Source organism: Moschus berezovskii, chromosome 17 (genome assembly GCF_049115385.1).
Source record: "Moschus berezovskii isolate FMDL1 chromosome 17, NW_MosBer_1.0, whole genome shotgun sequence".
Classification (NCBI taxonomy): Eukaryota; Metazoa; Chordata; class Mammalia; order Artiodactyla; family Moschidae; genus Moschus; species Moschus berezovskii.
Genome location: NC_142476.1, coordinates 10,228,860 through 10,254,846, shown reverse-complemented (window position 1 = coordinate 10,254,846; position 25,987 = coordinate 10,228,860). Strand labels below are relative to the sequence as shown.

At 38.0% G+C, this 25,987-nt stretch overlaps 1 protein-coding gene across 7 annotated transcripts in view; it reads left to right on the top strand.

Annotated features, from left to right (window-relative positions):
- The window catches only part of LOC129557826 (uncharacterized), a 55,332-nt gene that overhangs the window by 1,846 nt on the left and 27,499 nt on the right, over positions 1-25,987 (top strand). For 3 of the 7 annotated variants that reach the window (XM_088844987.1, XM_088844988.1, XM_088844989.1), the window contains one exon: positions 22,837-23,227. The exons of 1 other annotated variant lie outside the window; for it this stretch is intronic. In XM_088844987.1, the coding sequence (XP_088701113.1) occupies positions 23,206-23,227 (22 nt within the window). In that variant the 5' untranslated portion in view covers positions 22,837-23,205. Of the gene's footprint in view, positions 1-16,024; positions 17,706-22,836; positions 23,228-25,987 lie in introns of those variants that run through there. 3 more of the 7 variants (XM_088844992.1, XM_088844991.1, XM_088844986.1) reach the window with 2 other exon arrangements.

The window sequence follows — 25,987 nt, the reverse complement described above, 5'->3', positions numbered from 1 at the left end:
GAATGGACGTGATGTTTAAGAAAGCATGAAGTGGGGAAACGGCATAATAATTTTTGCAGACAACAATTAGTTAAAAGGGAAGAAATGGACCTTCTTGTGAAATTTTAAAAATTATTTTATATTTGCTTCTGGTTTGGAAGCGAATGCCCCAGGAATCTTTTTCCCCCCTTGGTTATTTTTCTCGATTAGGTTATGTGAGCCTTATTTGAACTGCTTACAACAATGTTTTAGGGAAACTATATTACATGCAAATTGTGCTGGGTTTCTTGCAAATAGTTTTTCTTTCGTGGACATTAGAATTTTTTAAACTTTTTTAACGTTAAAATATGTTAAAAAGGAATAATGGTGAGTGTAATACCTGTTTTTACTTAGCTCATTTACTTTAGGAAGGTGTATTTTAATAATAACCGTATTTTAGATGAGAGACTTGTCAGAATGTGTGCAGTACTGAATGTAACAGATAATCGTGTGAATCCCAGGCTGAGGACGTTAGGAGTCCACTCCTTTCTAATCTTCAGTTGGTAGAGTTTTACTGTTAATGATGATGCATTTTCCTATTCTTCATAGAAAACTTGGGATTCTGATTTTTTTGATTTGGATAGGTAAAATCATAGGAAAACTCTGTGTAAATAAACCCATGTAATTAATTTTGAAAAGATTTGCTTTGTCAGCTTCCTTTTAAAGGGACAGGTTAGAATTCACATCTCTGTAAACCAGAAAGGAGGATGATAGAGGCAGATGTAGGTCGCTGTTACTTTACGGTATTTTTTCATAGTGGTACCAATCATTTTAAGTATTTTGTTTTCTTGGAATGAGAGTGAATCCTTTATGTCCTCAGTATGACCCTTAGGAATAGCTTTTTTGTTTTTAAGGGGGGAAGAAAAATGCTGGGCCTATGACCTAGATTCACTGATTTCTTTTAGGTACTATACCGTGTAACATGTGGAATGTGTCTTTTTTTGGTATTTTTCCTTTTTGGAAGGCTGCTATTCTTTAGCATTTGTTATGATAGTTATAGTAAGGACCAGTTGTTTGTCCAAAACATTAGCTTACTATATAACTCTAGGTCATGAAATAATATTAAATTTTCTCATGGCTTCTAATACGTTTAGTTTCAGTCTTGATTTTCGAAATGGTTTACATTGGGTGGCAAATGTTTTTGTAATTGAGAATAAAACGTGTGTATATTGTAATGGGAGGGTCTTTTCAAAAAGTGAAGTAAGGCATTTTACAATATACTTAGTGGGTTTGTAAGATTTTATGGAAGGGTGGCTTAAAATGACTATTTAGCTTTAATTTCTCATTAACATAATGATTAATCCATTTCAGTGGTTGAAACTAACATTTTCACATTATTTAATTTCCATCCTTTAATTATGATGTTGAAGTTAACATGTTTGTTTACATTCCATCAAACAATACTGTTTATTTTTTTCCTATCATTACTGTGTTCAATGTCTATTGAAACATCACTTGAGAGAATAACCACACTGCAGGTTCTAAACTGAGTTCTCATGGGGGGGTAAATTTAACAGTGCCATGAAAAATAAATGGGCTGCTGAACCTCTGATTCATTTATTTGAATATTTTCAATTCTGTTGCTTATAGTTCTTTGATATTAGTTATTCTGTATTTATAACAGCCTTGCACACATGCATGGTTGTTTCTTAATCAAATATCTACCATATACACTTGTTCTTTCAATACATTTATGTTTCATCTACCCTTACCTTAACCGTAACTTTATGCTCAATTTCACTTGTTGCCCATCTCAAGTTAATTTATCATGACACGGTTTTCTTTGATATTAATTTAGCATGATTCAAGCTGTGCAGTAAGTTTTCAGTTGCTCACAAAAGTTGCTACAAATCTATGTGATTTCAGATGTCTTTGATATGTTTTTGAAAGAGTTAGTGATTCAATTATTCTAAATTCTAGCAGTAATTGCTGGCCCAAATTTTACCAAATGACAGATTGCATCCTGTTGGGTTTTATATATGTTTTCCTGTTTTCTAGGACCTTTTGTGATGCTCTGTCCAGGCTCAATGGAACTGTTGTTCTATTTATTTACTTGTATTGCATCACATATTATTTTAAATGAACAAAAATGGAAATATATTCATGTATCCATACTCAAAATGAAGGCGAATTAAGCTCTACATCCTGGTGAGAGAATAATTAACTAATGTGTAGATGTGTTAAAAATCACCACAGAAATTAATATGTTTATTGGAAGAGATACTTTTAGGCTATTATACTGTTTCTCATTATTTATTTATTCACAAATTTTGTCATTCATCATTAGCCTCAGCTACAACAATTATTGTGGTATTCTTACAAAGATTTTCTAGTTCCTACATTTCTTCTGCGTTTGTTATTTTAAACTGTTTTCCAAGAAAGATTTGTCCTTTATATCTCTATTTAATCAGATGGATTAATGGTTTTTGTATTTCTTTTCTATTGATGCTTTAAAGATATTGCACAAGTTTAGCAGTGTTCTTGCCTGGAGAATCCCAGGGACAGGGGAGCTTGGTGGGCTTCCATCTATGGAGTCACACAGAGTCGGACACGACTGAAGTGACTTAGCAGCAGCTTACAACAGTGTCCATTTATTATTTCATAGTTTCCATGTGTCAATACTCTGGGCATTGTGTAGTTCATCTGGTTCCTCTGCTCTGAAACCCACAAGATAGAAAACAGGTGTATAAAGGACTGAATTATTTTCTAGAGTCCCTTCCAAGTTCACTTAGGTTTTTGGTGAGATTCAGTTACCTGTGGTTGTAGGCCTGAAGTTTACTTGCTGGATGTCAGCCAGGCATCATTCTCTGCTTCCAGAGACCACCAGCGTTCTCTTACTCATAGTCCCTTACTAAGCCAGCAGTGATGGGTCGGCCTTCTCGTGATCTGAATGTCTCTATTGCCTCCCTCTTTTCTACTGCATCTCTCTGCACCCAGCTGGAGAGAAGTCTCTTTGCTGTCACAGGCTCAGTTAAATAGACTGGGCCCATCTGGAGAACTGGGAATAATCTCCTTGTTTTAAGTTTTGTAAACTTAATTAATCTGCAAAGTTGATATTGCCATGTAACATCACATATTCCAGGCAACAGATATTGAAAGAAAGTGAAAGTGTTAGTCCCTCAGCTGTGTCCGAGTCTTTATGACCTCATGAACAGTAGCCCACCAGTCTTCTCTGCCCCTGGAATTTTCCAGGCAAGAATACTTGAGTGGGTTGCCATTCCTTCTCCAGGGGGATCTTCCTGACCCAGGGCTTGAACCCAGGTCTCCTGCATAGCAGTCAGATTCTTTACCAACTGAGCCACCAGGGAACATCACTTTTCCAGGCAACAAAGATTAAAGAGGTCTAAATCCTCCCTACCAGCTATTTATTTATTTTTCTGCTTTGGTTTATAAGCAAATAATTTTGTACTAGGTTTTTTTGCTCACATTCTTCTAGCTTTGCTCATTAGAAACTTTTTCAGGTTGGTTTCCTTTTCATGCCCCTCCTCCTCCTTTTAAGCAGGTGTAATACTTTGCGACACTACTGATTGCCCCAAGCTCATCTAGTATTAAATATTTGCCATGGTCCCTACAGTGAGCAATTTCTGTAAGGAGCCCTGCTTTCTTTTGTTCTGAATTTCTTACATCTTCAAATCACAAAAACAAAACAAAAAACCTCAGATCAAGGTCAGGGGAGGGATACATTTGAAATTAACAAACGCAGACTGTTATATAAAATAAACAACAAGCACCCATTGTATAGAATGGGAACTATATTCAATACCTTGTAATAACCTATAGTTGGAGATGGAGAATGAAATGGTAACCCACCCCAGTGTTCTTGCCTGGAGAATTCCATGGACTGGGGAGTCTGGTGGGCTGCAGTCCATGAGGTTGAAGAGAGTGGGAAACAGCTCAAGTGACTTAGCATGCACGCATAATGGAAAAGAATCTGAAGAAATGTATATATATATGAATTATTTTTCTGTATACCTGAAGCATTGTACATCATGTGTGTGTGTGTGTGCGTGCGTGTGCGTGTGTGTGTGTGTGCTGTCATTCAGTCATGTCTGACTTTCTGCCACTTCGTGGACTGTATGTAGCCCGCCAGACTCCTCAGCCCATGGAATTTTCAGGCAAGAATAATGGAGTGGTTACCATTTCCTACTGCAGGGGATCTTCCCAAACTAGAGATCGAACCTGTGTTTCTTGCAACTCCTGCATTGGCACGGGTGTTCTTTACCACTAGTGCCACCTGGTATACTTCAATTTAAAATAAAAATTTCTTAATGATTAAGTAGGAGATAAAAAAAATCCAATGTTTATAGCTAACACGCAACTAAGAGACAGAGAACACTACAACTTTCTATTGGTGACTCAGGAGGGACTGCAGTTCAGGTTTAGATGCTGATATCCTATTGCTGAGGCTTCCCCAGTAGTTCAGCAGTGAAGAATCTGCCTGCAAGTCAGGAGCCACAGGAGATGCAAGTTAGATCCCTGGGTTGGGAAGATCCCCTGCAGTAGGAAATGGCAGCCCACCCCAGCATTCTTGCCTGAAGAACCCCATGGACAGAGAAGCCTGGCAGGCTACAGTCCATAGGGTTGCAAAGAGTCGGACACAACTGAAGCGACTTAGCGCACACACACACATCCCGTTGTTACCTCACCACTTCCGTAAAATTGAGGCAGTTTTTCTGACATCATGTCCTTTAATATTGCTTTTCTCCTTTTCTCTTGATTTTTTCCTTTTCAAACTTCTTGGAGCATCGTATCTCTTAGCTTCTGTTTTGTATTTCCAGTTAAAAATGTTCTGCAATGTATTCCAAGTTGTTGGTTTATTATTACCTACAGATTCAACTATTATCTGATGCTTGATACATCTACTGAGACTTTTAAAACATTTCTATTTTATTGTGATTTATAAACATCAGTATAGGCAAAAATAGAAGCATCAGCTTATGACTGAAAAACTTAATAAGATTAATTTTGCACTTTATCACAATTATGTTATTACTATTAAGCAATGTATGCCTAAAATGAAAGTACGTTTTTTGTTTTTTTCCCCAATATTTATATTTAAAATACATCTCATAAGCTATACTGTGTGGAAATACTCCAAATTAAAATTTGACAGACTTTGAATTTTCATACAGACTAATTTGATTATTGGGCTTTCCTGATGGTTCAGTGGTAAAGAACCCACCAGCCAATAAAGGAGTTGTAGATTTGATCCCTGGGTCAGAAGATCCTCTGGAGAAAGAAATGGCATCCCAATCCAGTATTCTTGCTTGGAGAATCCCATGGCCTGAGGAGCTTGGCGAGCTACAGTCCATGGGGTTGCAAAGAGCTGGACACAACTGAGCAACTAAACAACAAAATTTTGACCTCTAACTTAGACCTTACCAAATCCTGACTCCTACTTAGTTAAGTATTTGATAATTCTCATTTCATAAACAATAATGCAGAGACATGCAGCATTATTCACTACTTTCTTTATTGTGAATAATACTGAGAGCTTCAGGTACATGTTGCTTCATGTAGAAAAGCCATCTTGGTTGAAAGAGGAACATGAGAAAATCAAGTGAACTACAACTGCCTTCACAGAATTTGTAAGCTATTTAAATATTTCTGGCAAAGTCTTATTAACTTGTTGAAACAAATACTATTATAGAGGACCAAATGCAATGCAAGATCCATACTATGCCTTGTGAACAATATAGGAATAGAGTCTCAACGGCTGTTACCATCAAGAAGTTAATAGAGGGCAGATTTTCACCTAAAAATTAAACACATGAAACAACACGGAACGATATTTCAAAAAAGAGATATAGAATGTTCCTGTACCTTTTTCCAGTATGAATTTAATATGTTCTTAATCTTTTATTTTTCCCCTTGAAGTCTTCTCTGGCATTTGTGGATGTGTAAAACTCACTGAGTTTATAATCTCACAGCACATATCAACTCTTTGGATTTTTATAAAGTCATATTAATTATGGGAAGGCCTGAATAATATCCATTCTTCCAACTACACCATATGCTCCATGATAGCTTGAGCCACATTTACTATAATATTTAGTTTTTATATTTATATTTACTATAATATTTAATTTTATATCTTTTCTTATGACATATAGAAATCAATAGAATGATTATTCAAAACAAAGAACTATTTTCCCTAAAACACAATTTAGCAAATTTCACATGAGAAAAAAAACAAATACATTATATTTTAAAATCATGCTTTCCCTCACTTTAACATGTGAGATTTTTTGACAGTTTTCACTCTTTTTATATTCATTCCCTATAGAATAACAATCTGCTATTAACCCAGAATATCAACTTCAAAATAACGATTCTGTGATATAGAGTGGTCATCCTGTGTCTTCCTTTAACCAAAAATGTATTTATGAGTATTAAAGAATAAGTTCTACTTTTATGAAATTAAATAAAACTAAATAAAATATTGAAATGCATAAACCTGTTCTTATCAGTGATTCTTTTCTTATTAGGAATTTTTCTTGGCTTAGATTTCCAGCATTGTAATTGCAGGAATTGAGAGGGTACATTGGCATATTGAAAAAGAATGATTTTCACATTATGTAAAATGCTTCTTGAAGCCATTCACATGTGATATGAATAAGGGAGCTAGATTTCATAATTATAGCATTTTGCCACAGGAAATATGGAAATACTTTATTATAGAAATTACATTTTAAAAAATATATTTTATTTATGTACTTTCTCATGTTTGAATGTAGTATTCAGTAAGAATTTTGATTGAATCCAGTATTTGCAAAACAGTTCATTCACAGGAGAACCATTCATGCTTAGACTGCAAGTAGATCAAATCAGTCAGTCCTAAAGGAAATCAAGCCTGGATATTCATTGGAAGGACTGATGCTGAAGCTGAAGTTCCAGTACTTTGGCCACCTGATGTGAACAGCTGACTCATTGGGAAAGACTATGATCCTGGCAAAGATTGAGGGCAAAAGGAAAAGGGGGCATTGGAGGAGGAGGTGGTTGAATAGCATCACCTACTTAATGGATGTGAGTTTGAGCACACTCCAGGAGATAGTGAAGGACAGGAGAGCCTGGCATGCTACCATACATGAGGTCACAAAGAGTTTGACACAGCTTATCGACTGAACAACAACATTCATGCTAAGTGTTCTCTGCAATCCTGAAATGAAAGTCCATTCAATTCCTGATAGAGGTTTCTTGTGTTGTTTCTTCTCATACCACATCAGATTTTAGATGGGAAGGAATTTGTTAAATGTGAAGGTCCAGTAGTTGTGTTAATTTTTTTCTTCTCTAATTATTTCTATTCTCTGAGCTTTTGCCTCAGGTATCAGTATAAACAAGTGGCAGGAACAGAAACACTCCAGGTATAAAAAGTGGAAATGGAATTAATGGAGGGAAGTAGAAGACTTATAAAATCAACATACGGCCTGAGGAGTGAGATTCAAGATTCTTCCCTGAAATTAATGAGTTCAGACACAAACAGTCACAAAACTACAGAAACAATAAAGAGATCAATGGTTGTCAGGCATCAGAGGAGATGAACAGGCAGAGCAAAGGACATGGTCAGTCGCTTCAGTCATGTCCGACTCTTTACGACCGCGTGAACTGTAGTCTGCCAGGCCCCTCTGTGCATGGGATTCTCTCGGCAAGAATACTGCTGTGGGTTGCCATTTCCTGTTCCAGGGGATATTCCCCACCCAGGGATTGAACCTGCAACTTCTGCATTGGCAGGCAGATTCTTTACAATCGCGCCACCTGGGAAGCTCACAGAGGACTTCAATGATCTTGAAAATACTATGTGTGCTATTATAATGATAGGTACATGTCATTATGTTGTTGTTCGGTTGCCCAGTTGTGTCTGACTCTGCGACCCCATGGACTGCAGCATGCCCATAAACCCATGAAATGTACAACATTAAGAGTGGAAGTCCTAAGGCAACCTATGGCCTTTGGGTGATTATGTGTTGATTTAGGGTCAAGCTTGGTAAAAAAAATAAACGATCCTGGTGAGTGATATTGACAGTAAGGGAAGCTGTGCATGTGTAGGAGCAGGAGGTATAAGAGAAATCCCTGAACCTCCCGGCAAATATTGTTGTTTACATAAAACTGCTTCCCCCAAATAAAGTCTTTTTTTCTTTTTACAATAAAAAGAACAAATGGTCATTGCTATGATCCAGGGATCCCAGCCTCAGCTGCTGTGTGCCGCTGACCTAGAAACTGGCCACCAAAATGCTGGCTTGCTTGCCAGAAGAAATAATCACCATCCATGATACTCTTAAAGATTCCTTCCGGATATCCAACAAAGGCTTCTTAATCTGGAATGTGTCACATCTCCAGAGGCAAACACAAGAAAGTAGGAAAATGATAGGTTTGAGCTTTTCCGTCTCTAAATTCAGGAAGGTGCACTAGGATAGAATGGATACTAAAAAATAGTAAGCCAGGTCCTACACTGATTTCCTACTAAAGATCTATAGAGCTCTCTATGTATATGTAAAATTCCACTAATAAGCAACAACTGTTCCCACCTAATGTACTGCACTCAGTGTGTACAACCCCCCCCCCCCACATGCATTAAACATTTTACCAAGAGACCTCTAAATGTCCCTTGAATTACTTCATCTATCTGAGGGCTTCCCCTGTGGCTCGGCAGTAGAGAATCTGCATACTAATGCAGGAGACTCAGAGAAGAGGGCTCAGTCCTCGTATCGGAAAGATCCCTTGAGAAGAAAATGGCAACCCACTCCAGACTTGTGCCTGGGAAATCCCATGGACAGTAGCCCACCAGGCTCCTCTGTCCATGGGATCACAAAAGAGTTGGGCATGACTGAGTGACTAAACAACAACAACAATTATTATTGTAATTCAAAGAACAGCTAGCAACCACTACACACAACCTCTTTATGAGGTGGGGTGGAGGGCAAAATAACCCCTGCTATAGTCCTCATTTATGCAACTGACCATAGTTAATATTTTTCAGCTTTGTTTTTCTGCTACACTTCCTATGTTTCATTAGTTTTTCAGATGGCCAGTGTTGTTTATCTGGGGGATGAAGAATACTAGAATCTGTTACTGAAGAGTCATAGCTGGAGAGCAAACTAGTCAATTGTAAAATAAATCAACCTGAATATTCAGTGGAAGGACCGATGCTGAATTTCCAATATTTTGGCTACCTGATGCAAAGAGCCAACTCATTGGAAAAGACCCTGATGCTGGGAAAGATTGAAGGCAAAAGGAAAAGCGTGTGGCAGAGGATGAGATGGTTGGGATGGCATCACTGACTCAATGAACGTGAATTTGAGCAAACTCTGGGAGACAGTGGAGGACAGGGAAGCCTGGCATTCTGCAGTCCATGGGGTCGCAGAGTCGGACACAATTTAGCAACAGAATAACAACATAGCTATCTTGATATTATGCCTACTTAGGTTGTATAATCAGCTATTTTCTTTTACCATTGGGCACAGTGGTTAATACAAAGTGCCTTATGTCAGGGCTCTGCAAGCATTGTCATTCATGTATGTTGTAGAAGAAATCTGAAATGAAATCTTTTAATTTCAAAAATTTGCAATCAAATATGCTTCATTTTAAATTTGACATCTGAAACTTTTCATAATTAAAATAGTTCCAAGTTTTGTAGTTTCTGAGGTGCTGTGATTATTGACATTTTAAAATAAAACTTCTGCTTTTTGTTAGGATACAGTCACAAGAGAACTCTGTTGCATGCCAACCACAGAAACAGAAACAGAAACATCTCAGAGCTTAGCTGGCAAGAGATCTAATTAACTAAAATCCAAAAGGTGACAAGTCCGTTAGGGGAGGAGGGACCCACAGCCACTGTCATTCTTGGCTGAGCGGCAAGAAATCAAAGGAGCAGTCACAGATGTGAGAGCACCAGTGCAGAGGATCAGACGTGTCATGCCTGAGGGTGGTCTGGCACGAGAGCATGGAATTCCTGGGAGGCGGGGACAACAGGGATCTCCATGCGATTTCCACGTTTTTACCCAGACTTCTACTGAGAGCTCTGGAGGGTGCCTGGAAGCCCAGCAGGAGGCTGAAAGGGACTCTGTCTGAGCAAAGAGTGCTGATGTCTGAGGGTGGAGCAGGAGGAGAGCGAGCTTCCAGGCGCTTCAAGCCTGGATGGGGAGGAGGCAGCAGCTGCCTTCGATTTGGGAGGAGGTGGGGAGGAACACCGAGACTCCCACAGGTTCAAGGATACAGCGAAAATCTGATGCTGGGGAAGCAACTGAGAGAAACCTGTAACATTCCAAGCTACTTGCTGATAAGAGACCGTCAGGGACACGGTAAAAGAATCTACTGTTAAAGATTAAGGAGAGTGTTTGCTGAAGCCGAGTGGTGGAAGGGAGCAAAGAGAGAAACCACACAGGTATCTGGACCCCATGTGGGGTACCAAGCAGTGGCACCGTACCCTCGGGCAGGTAGGTGCCTGGAAGGGATGCCCCTGAAGTGAGCTGCAGGTGCTGCTGAGTCTGAAAGTCAGGCAGGAGATAGGCAAGTCAAGTCTTAACTTCACTGGAGGAAATATAGGCTCCAAAATTACACCTCCCAACCCAGCTCAGTTCCAGTTAAACTGATTTCATCACACATGCCAATAGCCTGACAAAAGGCAAGGTATGACATTTTCTGAGCATAAGTGTTATTATATATAATACAGCAATGTTGCTTACTTCAGTCTCCATTGTCCTATTATAAAACGTTATGTTCAAACAAAATTTTAGAAAATCTACAAAAAAATTGTAAAATACCACAGAGTATCAAGAGAAAAAACAATCAGTGGAACTTGAGCCAAAGATGAAACAGAGTTTGGAATTATCAGACAGATTTATAACAAAACAATATAAATATATTTAATATGCTGCACAACATAAACAGTAAATATGCATAGATAAAGAAATTTAGCAGTGTGTGTGCCAAGTTGTTTGAGTGGTGTCCAACCTGATGGATTGGAGCACACCAGGCTCCTCTGTCCATGGGATTCTCCAGGCAAAAATACAGGAATGGATTGTCATTTCCTACTCTAGGGAATCCCAACTGGAGATCGAACCTGCATCTCTTATGTCTCCTGCATTCTTCAGTACAGTTCAGTTCAGTTCAGTCGTTCAGTTGTGTCCTAATCTTTGCGACCCCATGAATCACAGCACACCAGGCCTCCCTATCCATCACCCACTCCCAGAGTTCACTCAAACTCATGTCCATTGAGTCACTGATGCCATCCAGCCATCTCATTCTCTGTCGTCCCCGTCTCCTCCCACCCCCAATCCCTCCCAGCATCAGAGTCTTTTCTAGTGAGTCAACTCATCGCATGAGGTGGCCTAAGTATTGCAGTTTCAGCTTCAGTATCAGTCCTTCCAATAAACACCCAGGACTGATCTCCTGTAGAATGGACTGGTTGGATCTCCTTGCAGTCCAAGGGGCTCTCAAGAGTCTTCTCCAACACTGCAGTTCAAAAGCATCAATTCTTTGGCACTCAGCTTTCTTCACAGTCCAACTCTCACATCCATACATGACCACAGGAAAAACTGTAGCCTTGACTAGACAGACCTTTGTTGGCAAAGTAATGTCTCTGCTTTTTCATATGCTATCTAGGTTGGTCATAACTTTCCTTCCAAGGAGTAAGTGTCTTTTAATTTCATGGCTGCAATCAGCATCCACAGTGATTTTGGAGCCCATAAAAATAAAGTCTGACACTGTTTCCACTGTTTCCCCATCTATTTCCCATGAAGTGATGGGACCAGATGCCATGATCTAAGTTTTCTGAATGTTGAGCTTTAAGCCAACCTTTTCACTCTCCTCTTTCACTTTCATCAAGAGGCTTTTGAGTTCCTCTTCACTTTCTGCCATAAGGGTGGTGTCATCTGCATATCTAAGGTTATTGATATTTCTCCCGGCAATCTTGATTCCAGCTTGTGCTTCTTCCAGCCCAACATTTCTCATGATGTGCTCTGCATATAAGTTAAATAAGCAAGGTGACAATATACAACCTTGATGTAATCCTTTTCCTATTTGGAACCAGTCTGCCTTCATTCTTTGGTAGATTCTTTACCAGTGGTACCCCCTGGGAAGCCCTTATCAGTGAGACAGAAGAATAAAATGTCAAATTAAAATATTGATATTGAAAAGTAAGTTATAGGTGATGAAGAATATTTTGGTGGACTAATTAACTGAACAAAATAGAAGAAATGATTGATACAAAGGAAAAATGATCAAAAGAAATGATCCCAATAACACAAAACAAAAACAAGTGGAAAAATACATTTAAAAGAATGTCCAAGGTCTTGAGACAATATAGAAATGTAATTGGAATGCCAGAAGAGAGAAAAGATGGAATAGAATAAAACTTTGAAGAGATAATGTGCCAACAATTTCCCCGCCTTAACAACCTAAACCAATCAAAGGGGTTTAGAAAACCAAGAGAAAAATAAGTACACTCTGCTGTGTTTAGAGAACCACTTGTTTTATTTCCCTTCTAAATGCTTTAAGACTCCTTAACGGCCTTGCATTTGGTCTTTCTTGGCGTCCGTTTTGTATGTGCGTGAGAAGAATGTCAATTCTGCCATGGTTGTGTCACATATTCTACAGACACAGAGTAAGTCTAGTGGTTTGATAGCGTTTCCAAGTTTTCTGTACCTTGTTGATCTTACACCTGATTGTGCTATTCATTATGCAAGATGGGGTACAGAAATCTCTAAATTTTATTGTTGAATTATTTATTTCTCCTTTCAGTTCTATCAGCTTCATGTATTTTGAGTCATTGTTATTAGGTGAATACAGGTATATAGTTATAACACCCTGCTTGCTATATAATAATAAATATACAGTTATTGTAAAATATCTACAGTCAAGCACTTTTATGTTTTTTTATAATTTTATTTTTTTATTTATTTGCTTATTTTTGGCTATGCTGGGTCTTCATTGCCGGCTTGGGCTTTCTCCAGCTGCCGCGAGTGGGGACTGCCTTTCCTTGTGGTGGGTGGCCTTCTCATTGTGGTGGCTTCTCTTATTGCAGAGCACAGGGTCTAGGCATGTGGGCTTCAGTAGTTGTGGTGTGTGAGCTCAGTGGTTGCAGCTCAGGGGCTGTAGAGCGCTGACCCAGTGGTTGTGGCAGATGGGCTTGTTTGCCTTGTGGCATATGGGTTCTTCCCAAACCGGGGATTGAACCTGTGCCCCCTGCATTGTCAGGTGGATTCTTAACCACTTCATTTCTTATCGTTTCTGTGTGCATGGATCATTCCTTTCGTATTCAGTCTATTTGTAATTTTGGATCTGAATTTTGTCTCTGGTAAACTATGACTTCCTGAAACAGTTTCTGCAACGTAGAGCTGTGTGTGATGAAAGAGGCAGGTGCCCTGGCCCTCCTGGAGCTCATATGCAGCCTTAGACTGGGAGCCTGGGGGCAAGGAAGCCCAGAGTTCTTAGCTCTGTCCTCCTGGGGGAGAGCTCTGCCTTGCTGACATGGGGGCGAGGGGCAGGGGGGAGCATGTCTTGGCTCTTACTGTTGTCGCCGAGATTTGGTCAATTTTTGTGATTATGTGTTGCTCTCTTTTCTGTCTGCTCTTAGGGAAAATTGCAGAGACGCCAATTTTATATATGTGTATATTTCACCCATTAAACATTCATTTCACTGGGGAGAGGGTCTGTTGAGCACCTCCCACTGCCATTCTGGAAATCCTTCTAATTTTCACTGTAACACAGATCTGTGGCAATCTGCCCCATTCTATCTGAAAGCAGAAACTTTGCTTGTCTCTTAGTTTCTTAGCTATCACATTTCACTTTGTTAGATTCTTGACTAGCAAAAATAGAAAAAAAAAAAGGACAAAGCTTAAAACAATGTCAGGCTCACCTTTCAGAGGCTCCATTTTCTCTAGCATCTTGACCCCTGAAGTCCGAGGCACCTTCAGATCTCTGCTCTCCAGAGTACATCCAGCTACACGAGACAGGTCTCATTCTGATCTTCTTTTTTCTGAACTCTAAGCTGCATACCAATTAAGAGTCAGCATGTGTCTCAAGGAAAAAAAAACAGCAAAAAATATTGGACTCACTTCACTGCTTTTTCTCTGTGCCACGCTGACCCTTAAATCTCAGCTGCCTCAGATGCTTTCTAGGGCTTTCAAATGTCAGCGTGTGTGTATGTCACCTGGCTTTCACAGTTGTTCTCATTGTGATGTTTCTGTGCTGCTCAGTCATAACCAGCATGCTCTTAACTGTCTAAAGAGTGCACCTTGGAGCAGGTGAAATAGAAGCATCTGAAATAGGGTGTGACATCTCTCTTAATGTACCTATTATGCTTAGAACAGAGATTATTTTCCCCCTGAACATGTAATTTTGTGATGAATTCAATGCCTGATGTTTTGTGGGGTTTTGTTTCAGTGGTCACTTTCTGTTACTAGTAATTTTTTTAGATATGTGTCTGCTGCTGCTGCATCACTTCAGTCGTGTCCGACTCTGTGTGACCTCATAGGCGGAAGCCCACCAGGCTCCCCCTTCCCTGGGATTCTCCAGGCAAGAACACTGGAGTGGGTTGCCATTTCCTTCTCCAATGTGTGAAAGTGAAAAGTGAAAGTGAAGTCGCTCAGTCGTGTCTGACCCTTAGCGACCCCACAGACTGCAACCTACCAGGCTTCTCCATCCATGGGATTTTCTAGGGAAGAGTACTGGAGTGGCTTGCCCTTGCCTTCTCCGATATAGTCACTAGCCCTCAGATGTTGGGACAATATCTGATGTTGGGGAGGAAGTGGATAAGGAAACAAATTTTGCCTATGGTTTTATTTTATATTTGGAAATCATGTGAACTATGTGTGAATTTGATCATAGGTCTTCACATCACTCTCATTTCAGTTAAATGACATGTACTGTTGTCAATCAGTATGTTAAATTGAATTGACATATAAGTGTTCAACGAGACTAGACTCTTTTAGCATTATCGTGAAAAATTATTGAATAAAATTAGAATGGATAAGCATAATGATACAATTGAAGCAAACATTCTTCTTCAAAAAAATAGCTAGAATTCCATATATTGTTTAAAAAAAAAGTTTTATGTTTATTAAGAAAGAAGTACACTCACAAGTACATAAAACTGGGTTATGTTTTATTACTGAGTTACATTCAGAGAGATTGCCAGTCACATGTTAAGCAATGCAAAAGAATATGAATTAGAAAGTCAGTGGAAGAAGTGAAAAAAATCATAACAATGAGAGACAGGAGAAATTCATTAGTTGTGCAGGGTTCTTTTTACAGTATTGTATCACAGTTTAATTGCATGATTTTTCTAAGTTGTATAAGAAGCAATGGTACATCTTAATAACTGATGACATTCTCTAATGCATAAAACATTGTATGGATCAATATTTTCTTCTGTGTACTTAGTATGCAGTGCCTTGAATATAGAATATACCAGATGAATGTTCATGTATATTTGAACTATAGGGTTTCCAGCTTATACACTCAAATTCTGACATCATTTGAAATACTATGTAATTGTGTTTTAACTTGAAAAGTTTAAATAGTTAAATTTTACAAGTGAAATTTCCATTTCTACTTTATATTTTGAAATCTATTAAGGGTTTAGGATAAATTAAAACATATATGTGAGGTTTTTAGAGAAAATGTTTTGATTATTTACAACAAAAGTCTGATTACTTTTGACAATTTTTACAGCAGAGATATAACACTAGAATTTTAAGTCCCAGTTGATAAAATGTTGTAATGGAAAGTCCAGTTTAGCTAGAATCTGTTGCCTTGCTAATCTACATTTTAGAAAACAATGAATGTTCTCTTCCTATTGATTTTAAATATAATATTTTTAAAATTTATTTATTTTAATTGGATGCTAATTACTTTACAATATTGTATTGGTTTTGCCATACATCGACATGAATCTGGCCTGGGTGTACATGTGTTCCCCATCTTGAAAAAAAAGCAAAAAAAAAAAAAAAATAATAATAATATTTTTCCTCTAATGTTTCCTCATATTTTATTTGGAAAACCTCAGCAGAAAGATGAGTCAACTGAGACGCGAGAGACGCCCGGCTCCTGGCGGCGCAGACGCGAGAGACGCCCGGCTCCCGGCGGCGCAGATGCAAGAGACGCCTAGCTCCCGGCAGCGCAGACGTGAGAGACGCCCAGCTCCGGCGCAACCGACCACGTGCAGAATCATGGCTGAGAAGAGCTACCCCGCGCCCAGGGTTAGAGCGGTGGCCGAGAGGAGCTGTACCACGTCCAGGAGGCGGTGGCTGCTTGGGCACCGGAGGGCCGAGAGGAGCTGATCCACATTCAAAGCAGGAGGGGCGGCCTTGAGGAGATACCCCTCCTCAAAGGTAAGGTACAGCAGCTGCACCTTGCTGGAGCAGCTGGGAAGAGATACTCCACGACCAAGGGAATATAAGAATCCAGTGTTCTGGGGAGGAAGGAACAAGATGGTGGAGGGATAAGACGGCGAGACCACTTTCTCCCCCACAAATTCATCAAAAGAACATTTGAACGCGGAGTAAAGTCCACAAAACAACTTCTGACTACTGGCAGAGGACTTCAGGCTCCCAGAAAAGCAGCCCATTGTCTTCTAAAGGAGAGAGAAGAAATCCAGCTCCACCCACCAGAACACCGACACATGCTTCCCTAACCAGGGAACCCGGACAAGTCACCCGTCCAACCCCACACACAGCGAAGAAACTACATAATAAAGAGAACTCCACAAACTGCAAGAAGAGGGAAAGGCCACCCCAAGCAAAGCAATATAAGCAAGATGAAGAGGCAGAGAAATACCCAGCAAGTAAAGGAACAAGATAATTGCCCACCAACACAAACAAAAGAAGAAGATATAGGGAATTTACCTGATAAAGAATTTCAAATTTTGATGGTGAAAATGATTCAAAATCTTGAAAGAAAAATGGAGTTACAGATAAATAAACTGGAGAAAAGGATTGAGAAGATGGAAGAAAGATTTAATAAGGACTTAGAAGAAATAAAAAAGAGTCAATATACAATGAATAATGCAATAGATGAGATCAGAAACACTCTGGAGGGAACAAACAGTAGAATAACAGAGGCAGAAGACAGGATAAGCGAACTAGAAGATAGAATTGTAGAAATAAATGAAGCAGAGAGGAAAAAAGAAAAATGAATTAAAAGAAATGAGGACAATATTAGAGACCTCTGGGACAATGTTAAACGCTCCAACATTCGAATCATAGGAGTCCCAGAAGAAGAAGACAAAAAGAAAGACCATGAGAGAATACTTGAGGAGATAATAGTTGAAAACTTCCCTAAAATAGGGAGAGAAATAATCACCCAAGTCCAAGAAACCCAGGGAGTCCCCAACAGGATAAACCCAAGGTGAAATACTCCAAGACACATATTAATCAAATTAACAAAGATTAAACACAAAGAACAAATATTAAAAGCAGCAAGGGAAAAGCAGCAAATAACACATAAGGGGATTCCCATAAGGATAACAGCTGATCTTTCAACAGAAACTCTTCAGGCCAGAAGGGAGTGGCAAGACAAACTTAAAGTGATGAAAGAAAATACCCTACAGCCCAGATTACTATACCCAGCAAGGATCTCATTCAAATATGAAGGAGAAATCAAAAGCTTTACAGACAAGCAAAAGCTGAGGGAATTCAGCATCACAAAACCAGCTCTCCAACAAATGCTAAAGGATCTTCTATAGACAGGTAACACAGAAAGAGTGTATAAACTTGAACCCAAAGCAATAAAGAAAATGGCTACGGGATCGTACTTATCAATAATTACCTTAAACGTAAATGGGTTGAAATTTTCAAAAAGGCTAGGAAACAATTCTCATAGCCATCAATAGTTCAGTGTTGAGTTCATGAATAATTTTTAAAGTTTGGGACAAATTGTAGTATTTACTATTTGAAGTACTATTTGTAATTGGCATATTACGATGTAACATTGGTCTTCATTTCCAACTTAAAACGCCTAAAAATGCCTAACAGATTTTTAGATTTGTGAATTTTAGTTGAAATGTATTTTACGATGTTACTAAACCTGCAGAAATATTGAAATATTTCAGAGAACTTATTCACTGTACATTTATTTTATTTATAAACGTTATGAACTGTAAAAAAATAAATTAAATAAATGGATTATTGAAACAGTTAAAAAAAAAAAAGAAAATCCACACAGACAGAAAGTAGATAATAGTTGCCAGGCGCTGGGTGTGGTGGGTGGGAATGACTGCTGATAGGTAGAAGGTTTCATTTTGGATGAAAATATCTGGAAATTAGATCATGGTAATGTGCCCATCTTTGCAAATATACCAAAAACCATTGAATTGTACACTCTAAAATGGTGAGCTTTATGGTGTGTAAATTATATCTCAAAAAATTTGCTGTACTCTTAGTTTTAAAAAGAAAAAGAAAGAAAAGTGAAAAAGAAATTGCACATGTCTCCTGAGAAAATGTGAGCCTACAAAAAGTACAAAAAGTAAATTATAAATTACCCATAAGCCCACCCCACTGACAATCCTATCCACTTATAATAATTTTCTGTGTAACTTTCCACAATATTTCCCATACATCTGCATATTCATGCATTGTTTTTAAAAGTAGGATCCTCTGCAGGTACCTGTTTGTAACTTGCTTTTCCCCCATGTATGAATATAATACAAACCTTTTTCATCTCAATAAATATATATTGCTGTTAAAAAAATAAATAAATAAAATAAATAATTAAAAAAAAAAACTCAGCAAATGTAATGAAGTTTCTCTCACATTATGGTTTGGACCGCATGAATCTATGAAGAAGTAATACCACATACTCATATAGTTATGAAACTGCTCCAAAAATGAAAAGAATAATTTCTCGCGTTACACTATTCAGTCATTAGGGGGGTATTTTGGATAAAAGCAACCTCCTTGAGACTTTTGTGTGCTCATCTAAAAACTAAATGTTCTGAACAAATCAGGTATATCCACTGCTCTTTAATTCCGATCTGACTGCAAATATTAGGATTATTTTTATTTTACACATCAACAAATACATTGACTTTTTTCCAGTAATTATAATGTTTTGAGAAATGGGGCCCCAAGTGACAGAGAACTGTTTTTAGTAATTTATTTGGACAACTATCTGTGAATGTGATGACAGCAATTAATTTTTAGTACAAAGGCAAGTTCATTGTAAAATTATGTAATATTTCTACTTTTAAAAACTCAAAGGATATTTCATTGACAATACACTATACAGGCAAAGTCCTTTATTGTACTTCTCAGTATAAATACAGGTAGTATTAGATCAAAATTTGCAATAAAATACATTTCAATATTTCTTATTCCCTTTGCCTATCACTGGAGAAGGAAAATGGCAACCCACTCCAGTATTCTTCCCTGGAAAATCCCACGGACGTAGGAGCCTGGTGGGCTATAGTCCATAGAGTTGCAAAGAGTTGGATACGACTGAGCAACTAACACTTAAACTTGCCTATTTTAACTTAAACTTTTATCAGATAGCAAACTTATTAAGAACAGTTTTCAGTCTGCCCTAAGATGTATCTCATATTTATCAGCATCTGCTCTTTATGTGGTGGTGATGCTTTAGAGGCTAAGTCCTGACTTATTCTTTGTGACCCCATGGACTGTAAACCTCCAGGCTCCTCTGTCCATGGGATTTCCCAGAGAAGAACACTGAAGTGGATTGCTATTTCCTTCTCCAGGCTCTTTATATAGAATGATAATAATAATTTATATTGAAGTGATACATATCAATCATTTGGAGTCATTAGTCATTATTGACCTAAATGGACTAATCTGAGACTAGCTTTCCTACAATGTTATGCAGTTTACCTACCAACAATAAGTAAACCAAATAATTTCAAGAATTGCTTGTCTACAAATAGCTGAATACCTTGCATTTCATACCCTTGTTTCATCTTTGTAGGATGCAAGTTAAGCCTACCAGCCCCATTATCTCCGTCTTTGTCTGTGTCTAATATATTTTGAATCCAGAAGGCCAAATTCAAATAATGTGTCCCTATTCCCAGACTAAATCACTACTTTATAAAACAATAAGATAGCTACTTAATCAATACTGCGTGTAGTTTAACATGCCACAATGATTCTCAAATGTTTAATTATGTTATATTGCCATGACACAGCTGATTCAAATAAAATATATGCGTGCTTGAATGCTTTGGAAATTAGAAGTTTGCTACTCTGTTTTTTCTTTTCCCTTTCATTTTAATAATGTGGTGAATTTAGCTTAATGAAACATATTTGGGTAAATGGCCAATTGAATTCATTCATTGCTGCACTCAAGAATTTGATTCACTTTAATCAAAACATATTTCTTAACTGTCTTGATTTCACAGTCCCTGTGATAATGTAAAAATCTAATAAAGAATAAATGATTAAATGAACATAGAATTTTGAAAAACTATAATGATATATCAAAGTAATCTAAACAGCACAAGCTCACAGTATTTACTAAAAATGAGCCTCTGATTAAGGCTTCAAGTTGTGAATAACAAGCAGTGATGAATAAAAAGCTATAAAAATTGCTACCTTTTATAGTGATACCTTTCAAATGCAGAATTGAATTCCTGATTGCTTCTAATACATCTCTGAATTTAGAGCCTTGCTTTTACTAGTACATCAAATTCCAATGAAGCAGTATTAGATACAGTAAATTGTGTAGAGTTTCCCTCATTACTTTTTATAGTAAGAAATAGAAAAGATGATAAGTGAGATTTCATTCTGCATACTAATGCAAAGAGTGACTTTGGAGCTTGGACATTCTGGCTTTGAGTCAAGATACTAGGGACCAAGGAAGCAAAAAATCAATTAAGAATAAAACCTGTATTAGAACTAATGGTTGCTAGTCTCACAACTCAATGACTAAGCTTTATAAACAAACAAGGAAAGATGAAAATGGGAAAATTTAACAGTCAGTCTCAGACGGTGAAGAATCTGCCTGCAATGCAAGAGACCCAGGTTCAATCCCTGAGTCAGGAAGATCCCCTGGAGGAGGGAATGCAACCCACTCCAGTATTCTTGCCTGGAGAATTCCATGGACAGAGGAGTCTGCGTGGCTATTTACTGTCCATGGGCTTGCGAAGAGTCAGACGTGACTGAGCAAACACATACACACATGCTAAATTTATTTTATTTTGGAAGAAGAAAACAGGGTGGGGAGTATGTAACTGAAGCAAGGAGCTGCCTTAGCTGCTTTTCCTACAATTAAAAAATGCACAGGAAATTATATCTAACTCCCAACAGAGAAGTTTGAAGAAATAACTAAGAAATATGTTATTTGTCCAAACAATTTTGATACTGCAAATATCCAAAATAATTTCAAGCCTTAATAGGTTATCAGAGATGCAGTGTTACAAAATGGAACTTTGGACACATGGACCTTAGAGATTAATTGCCTAGATTTGATTCCTGACTCCACCTCTTGTTACCATGTGAATTTACACAAAATCTTCATCTCTCCGTATCTGTTTCCTCACCTACAAAAATGTAAAACACTACTAATATTCCATTTTGATATTGTAAAGATTAGATGAATTGCCATTTAGATTGGACCATGGCAAACACTATATATGAGTTAACTACATCTGTATCATATTATCACTAACATTTTCAAGATTTGATAGCTGTTTCAATTCTATAGCTTTCCTAGCAATATAAATTGCATATTAAGTTTGAAAAGAACAATACTCCAAAAGACATTTTTTTTTAAAGTGAAAGGAAAGAAGACTGAAAAATTATTCACTATCCGAAACAGCTTATTTGCACATAAGCTTCTGTATCCAAAATGTATTTGTCATAAGAGAAATGTTTCACTCTAACAATTGGGAGCTATAAATTATTGCTATTTTCAGTCAGTTCAGTTTAGTTCAGTTGCTCAGTCGTGTCCGACTCTCTGCGACCCCATGAATCACAGCACACCAGGCCTCCCTGTCCATCACCAACTCCCAGAGTCCACTCAAACTCAAGTCCATCGAGTCGGTGATGCCATCCAGCCATCTCATTCTCTGTCGTCCCCTTCTCCTCCCGCCCCTAATTCTTCCCAGCATCAGTCTTTTCCAGTGAGTCAACTCGTCGCATGAGGTGGCCGAAGTATTGGAGTTTCAGCTTTAGCATCAGTCCTTCCAATGAACACCCAGGATCGATCTCCTTCAGAACGCATTTGTTATAGAGCGTTATTAAGCATTTGCCCACCATTTTACTGTAACAAGATGAAGACGAATCAGGAGTTAAGCAGTGATTTGACTTTTTTCCTCGAGGAATAAAAAGCTCTGTGAAGCCACATGAGAAGTAATTGAGGTGTTCATCATCAATAGAGGAATTGAGGAGACCGCTAATTCGATAACCTATAGACTCCCTTGGCGAATTGCTTTAAGTTCTCTTGAGTAAATATTTCCGTAATATTGCTCCAACAAATACTCTGTCAATTGTCCTGTTTATTTCAATATGCCAGTCAATCCGTTGGCTTCTCAGTTGCTTCACTTCTGTGTATTCAAAAATCTTGTTTTATTGCTTACTTCATTATTCACACCCATGTTTGTGAACCAGTGTTTCAACCATTGTTGAATCTCCTCAGCAGGTAGGAACACATACAAAAAGTCAAGGTGTCCAGAACATGCAAAATGTCATCCACGGGACTTTTTAAGGCAATAGTCTTAAGTAGAGCAAGAATGACGTGTGTATATGTGTGTGTGTGTGCGTGTGTGCATGTGTGTGTGTGTGCACGTGCACGCATGCACTGTCAGTCACATCTGACTCTGTGCAACCCCATGGACTATGCCTGACACGCTTCTCTGTCTATGGAATTTTTCAGGCAAGAATAATGGAGCACGTTGCCATTTCCTGGAGAGGCTCTTCCCTACCCAGGGATGAAGCCTGCATCTCTTGTGTCTCCTGCACTGCAGGCAGATGCTTTGCCACTGTGCCACCTGAGAAGCCCCCATATTATATTTGATCTTAGGCAAATGACCGAGAAGATGAGCCAAGAGTATCTATATCCAGCTTCACTAATTCAGCAAAATCAGTGAATGTGGCTGAGAAGATGCATATAGCCTGGATATCTTCAGTAAACAGCTGCGTGGAAAAATAGTCTCTGGTTGGCTGGATTAATTTGTGTTCCATCCACGTAAAGAAGAAAGAAAAATGCCCAGAGTACACCTGGTACACCTGGCTGGAATGGGAAATGGAGAAGCAGGAGGGAACAGGTAAGGTTAGCACAGTCACTGATGTCTATTTAATCTTAACTTGATAACTGTGCTTTATGCAATTTTGTGTGTCTTCTGGACTACATATAAAATAATTGTTCTAAGTTAATTCTTTTATAAATTGCAGGGTTATTAAAGAACTTGATGTGCATGTTTCCAGTTGTTTCCAAATTCACTCACATTATCAAATAAAATTTTTAAATTATACTTCTCAATTTAAAAAGGACAAGATTATAGTTTAATATTGTAAAGTCTCTTGAAAGTAGTTCAACTATTTAAATTTTTTGAAAGGTACTAAAATCATTTACATGTTGTTCTCTGTAAAATTAACCTAGATCAAATATTCAAGTGATCATTATTACAGTAGTACTCAGGAATATTATAACTGAAAAACTTGATATGGTGAAATGTTCATGAAAACTATTTAGATTATTTAAAAGTAATTTTAGAAGTGTTTAAATATTAAATTCAATATTCAATATTTTTAATGTATAAGGTCATTTAAAATGTTCAGCCAAATCTACATAGCAACAAAAGTCCCCTACAGTTTGTCCTCTGTGCTATGTAAATGTTAACATTGTCTATGCTTCCCACATCTGAAAGTAGAAAAATTGCCCTTGCCACAACTTTACCAGCAGCTCTCTCTGCTCTATAATTTAATCTCACTTTTAAGGATCCTACTATCTGACTACAAAGAACATAATCAATCTGATTTCAGTATTGACCATCTGGTGATGTCCATGTTTAGAGTTGTCTCTTGTGTTGATGGAAGAGGGTGTTTGCTAGGCCAGTGCACTCTCTGGGCAAAACTCTGTTAGCCTTTGCTATGCTTCATTTTGTACTCCAAGGCCAAATTTGCCTGTTATTGCAAGTATCTCTTGACATCCCACTTTTGCATTTGTGTTCTCTATGATGAAAGGACGTTTTTTCTGTGATAGTTCTAGAAGCTCTTAAAGGTTTTCGTAGAAGAGTTCAGCTTCAGCTTCTTCAGTATCAGTGGTTGGGGCATAGACTTGAATTACTGTGGTATTGAATGGTTTGCCTTGGAAACAAACTGAGATCATGCTGTCATTTTTGAGATTGCACCCAAGTACTGCATTTCAGACTCTTGTTGACTATGAGGGCCACTCCATTTCTTCTAAGGGATTCTTGCCCACAATAATAGATATAATGATCATCTGAATAAAATTTGCCTATTCCCATCCATTTTAGTTCACTGATTCCTAAGATGTCAATGTTTATTTTTGTCATCTCCTCTTTGACTATGTCCAATCTATGTTGATTCCTAATATTCCAGGTTCCTATGCAATATTATTCTTTACAGCTTTGGACTTTACTTTCACCACCAGACACATCCATGACTGAGTGATGTTTCAGTTTTGGCCAGGCCTCTTCATTCTTTCTGGAGCCGTTTCTCCGCTCTTCCCCTGTAGCATATTGAAGTCAGACATGACAGCAACTGCACGGCAACAACAACGATCTGACTATGACCTCCTATCTCTCCTTTTCACTGTTTGTGGTACCACAGATCTGAAAACTTCGAAATTCCACTGGGACCAGAATCCAGTGATCATTACAGTTTATTAAAGATACTAATTTCACATATCCTCACCTCCTTCCTACCCAACTTAGGTTGCATCTTCAACATGATACTCACACCCTTGAAGATGCATCAGTTTTGTTGCATTGTACCTCTGATTCTAAAAAAGAAAAAAAAATGGTAAATTAAAATAGGTAATAAAGCTAAATGCATGATTAAAAACACTAAAATTTTTATAATTAAAATATTATAGAAAATCTTAGCAACTTTCATTTGGGTAAATGTTTCCTCATATACTTATGCAGTGAATGAAGGGTATAATAAAATCAACAAATGTATTGACCAAAATTTTGAAAAGATGTTTGGTCTTCATAGATGCTGACAAAAGAGAGAAAGAATACACCACAGATTGGGAAGACATATTTATAAAATTTGTATGTGAAGTATGCATCTGTTGTTGTTAAGTCATGTCTGACTAAGTCATGTCTCTGCAAGCCCATGGACTATAGCGTGCCTGACCCCTCTGTCTTCTGCTATCTCCTAGTGCATGTGTACTCCCATGTGCAGTGACCGACTCTATACAACCCTGTGTACTGTAACCCTCCAGACTCCTCCGTCCATGGGGTTTTCCATGCAAGAATACTGGAGTGGGTCGCTATTTCCTCCTCCAGGGGATCTTCCTGACCCAGCCAGGGATCAAACACATATCTCCTGCACTTTCTGCATTGCAGATAGATTCTTTACAGCTGAGCCTTCAGGGAAAACTATCTCCCAGAATTTGCTCAAATTCATGTCCATTGAGCCATTGATGTGTCTAAGCATGTCATCCTCTGCTGCCCCCAACGCCTTTTGCCTTCAGTCTTTCCCAGCTTCAGGGTCTTTTCTACATACCTGACTTTTCACATCAGGTGGCCAAAGTATTGAAACTTCAGCTTCAGCAATAGTTCTTCCAATGAATATTCAGGGCTGATTTATTTAAGGATTAACTGAGGACTGACAATACATTTTGAATATTTTATTTTATATGATGATTAGAGTATCACTAAAGAGATCAGGTTTTCTGGGATCAGTGTTTTATAATTTGCTTTGTTTTTGTGTTAAGAAAAGAGAAAGTAACAATGTGGGAATAGTTGGTAAGCAAAAGTCTCATATCCGAAGAATAAGTGGGTTTACTTATTTTCAGAGGTATTCACGGATAAGGACTATGTACAAAAAAGAAC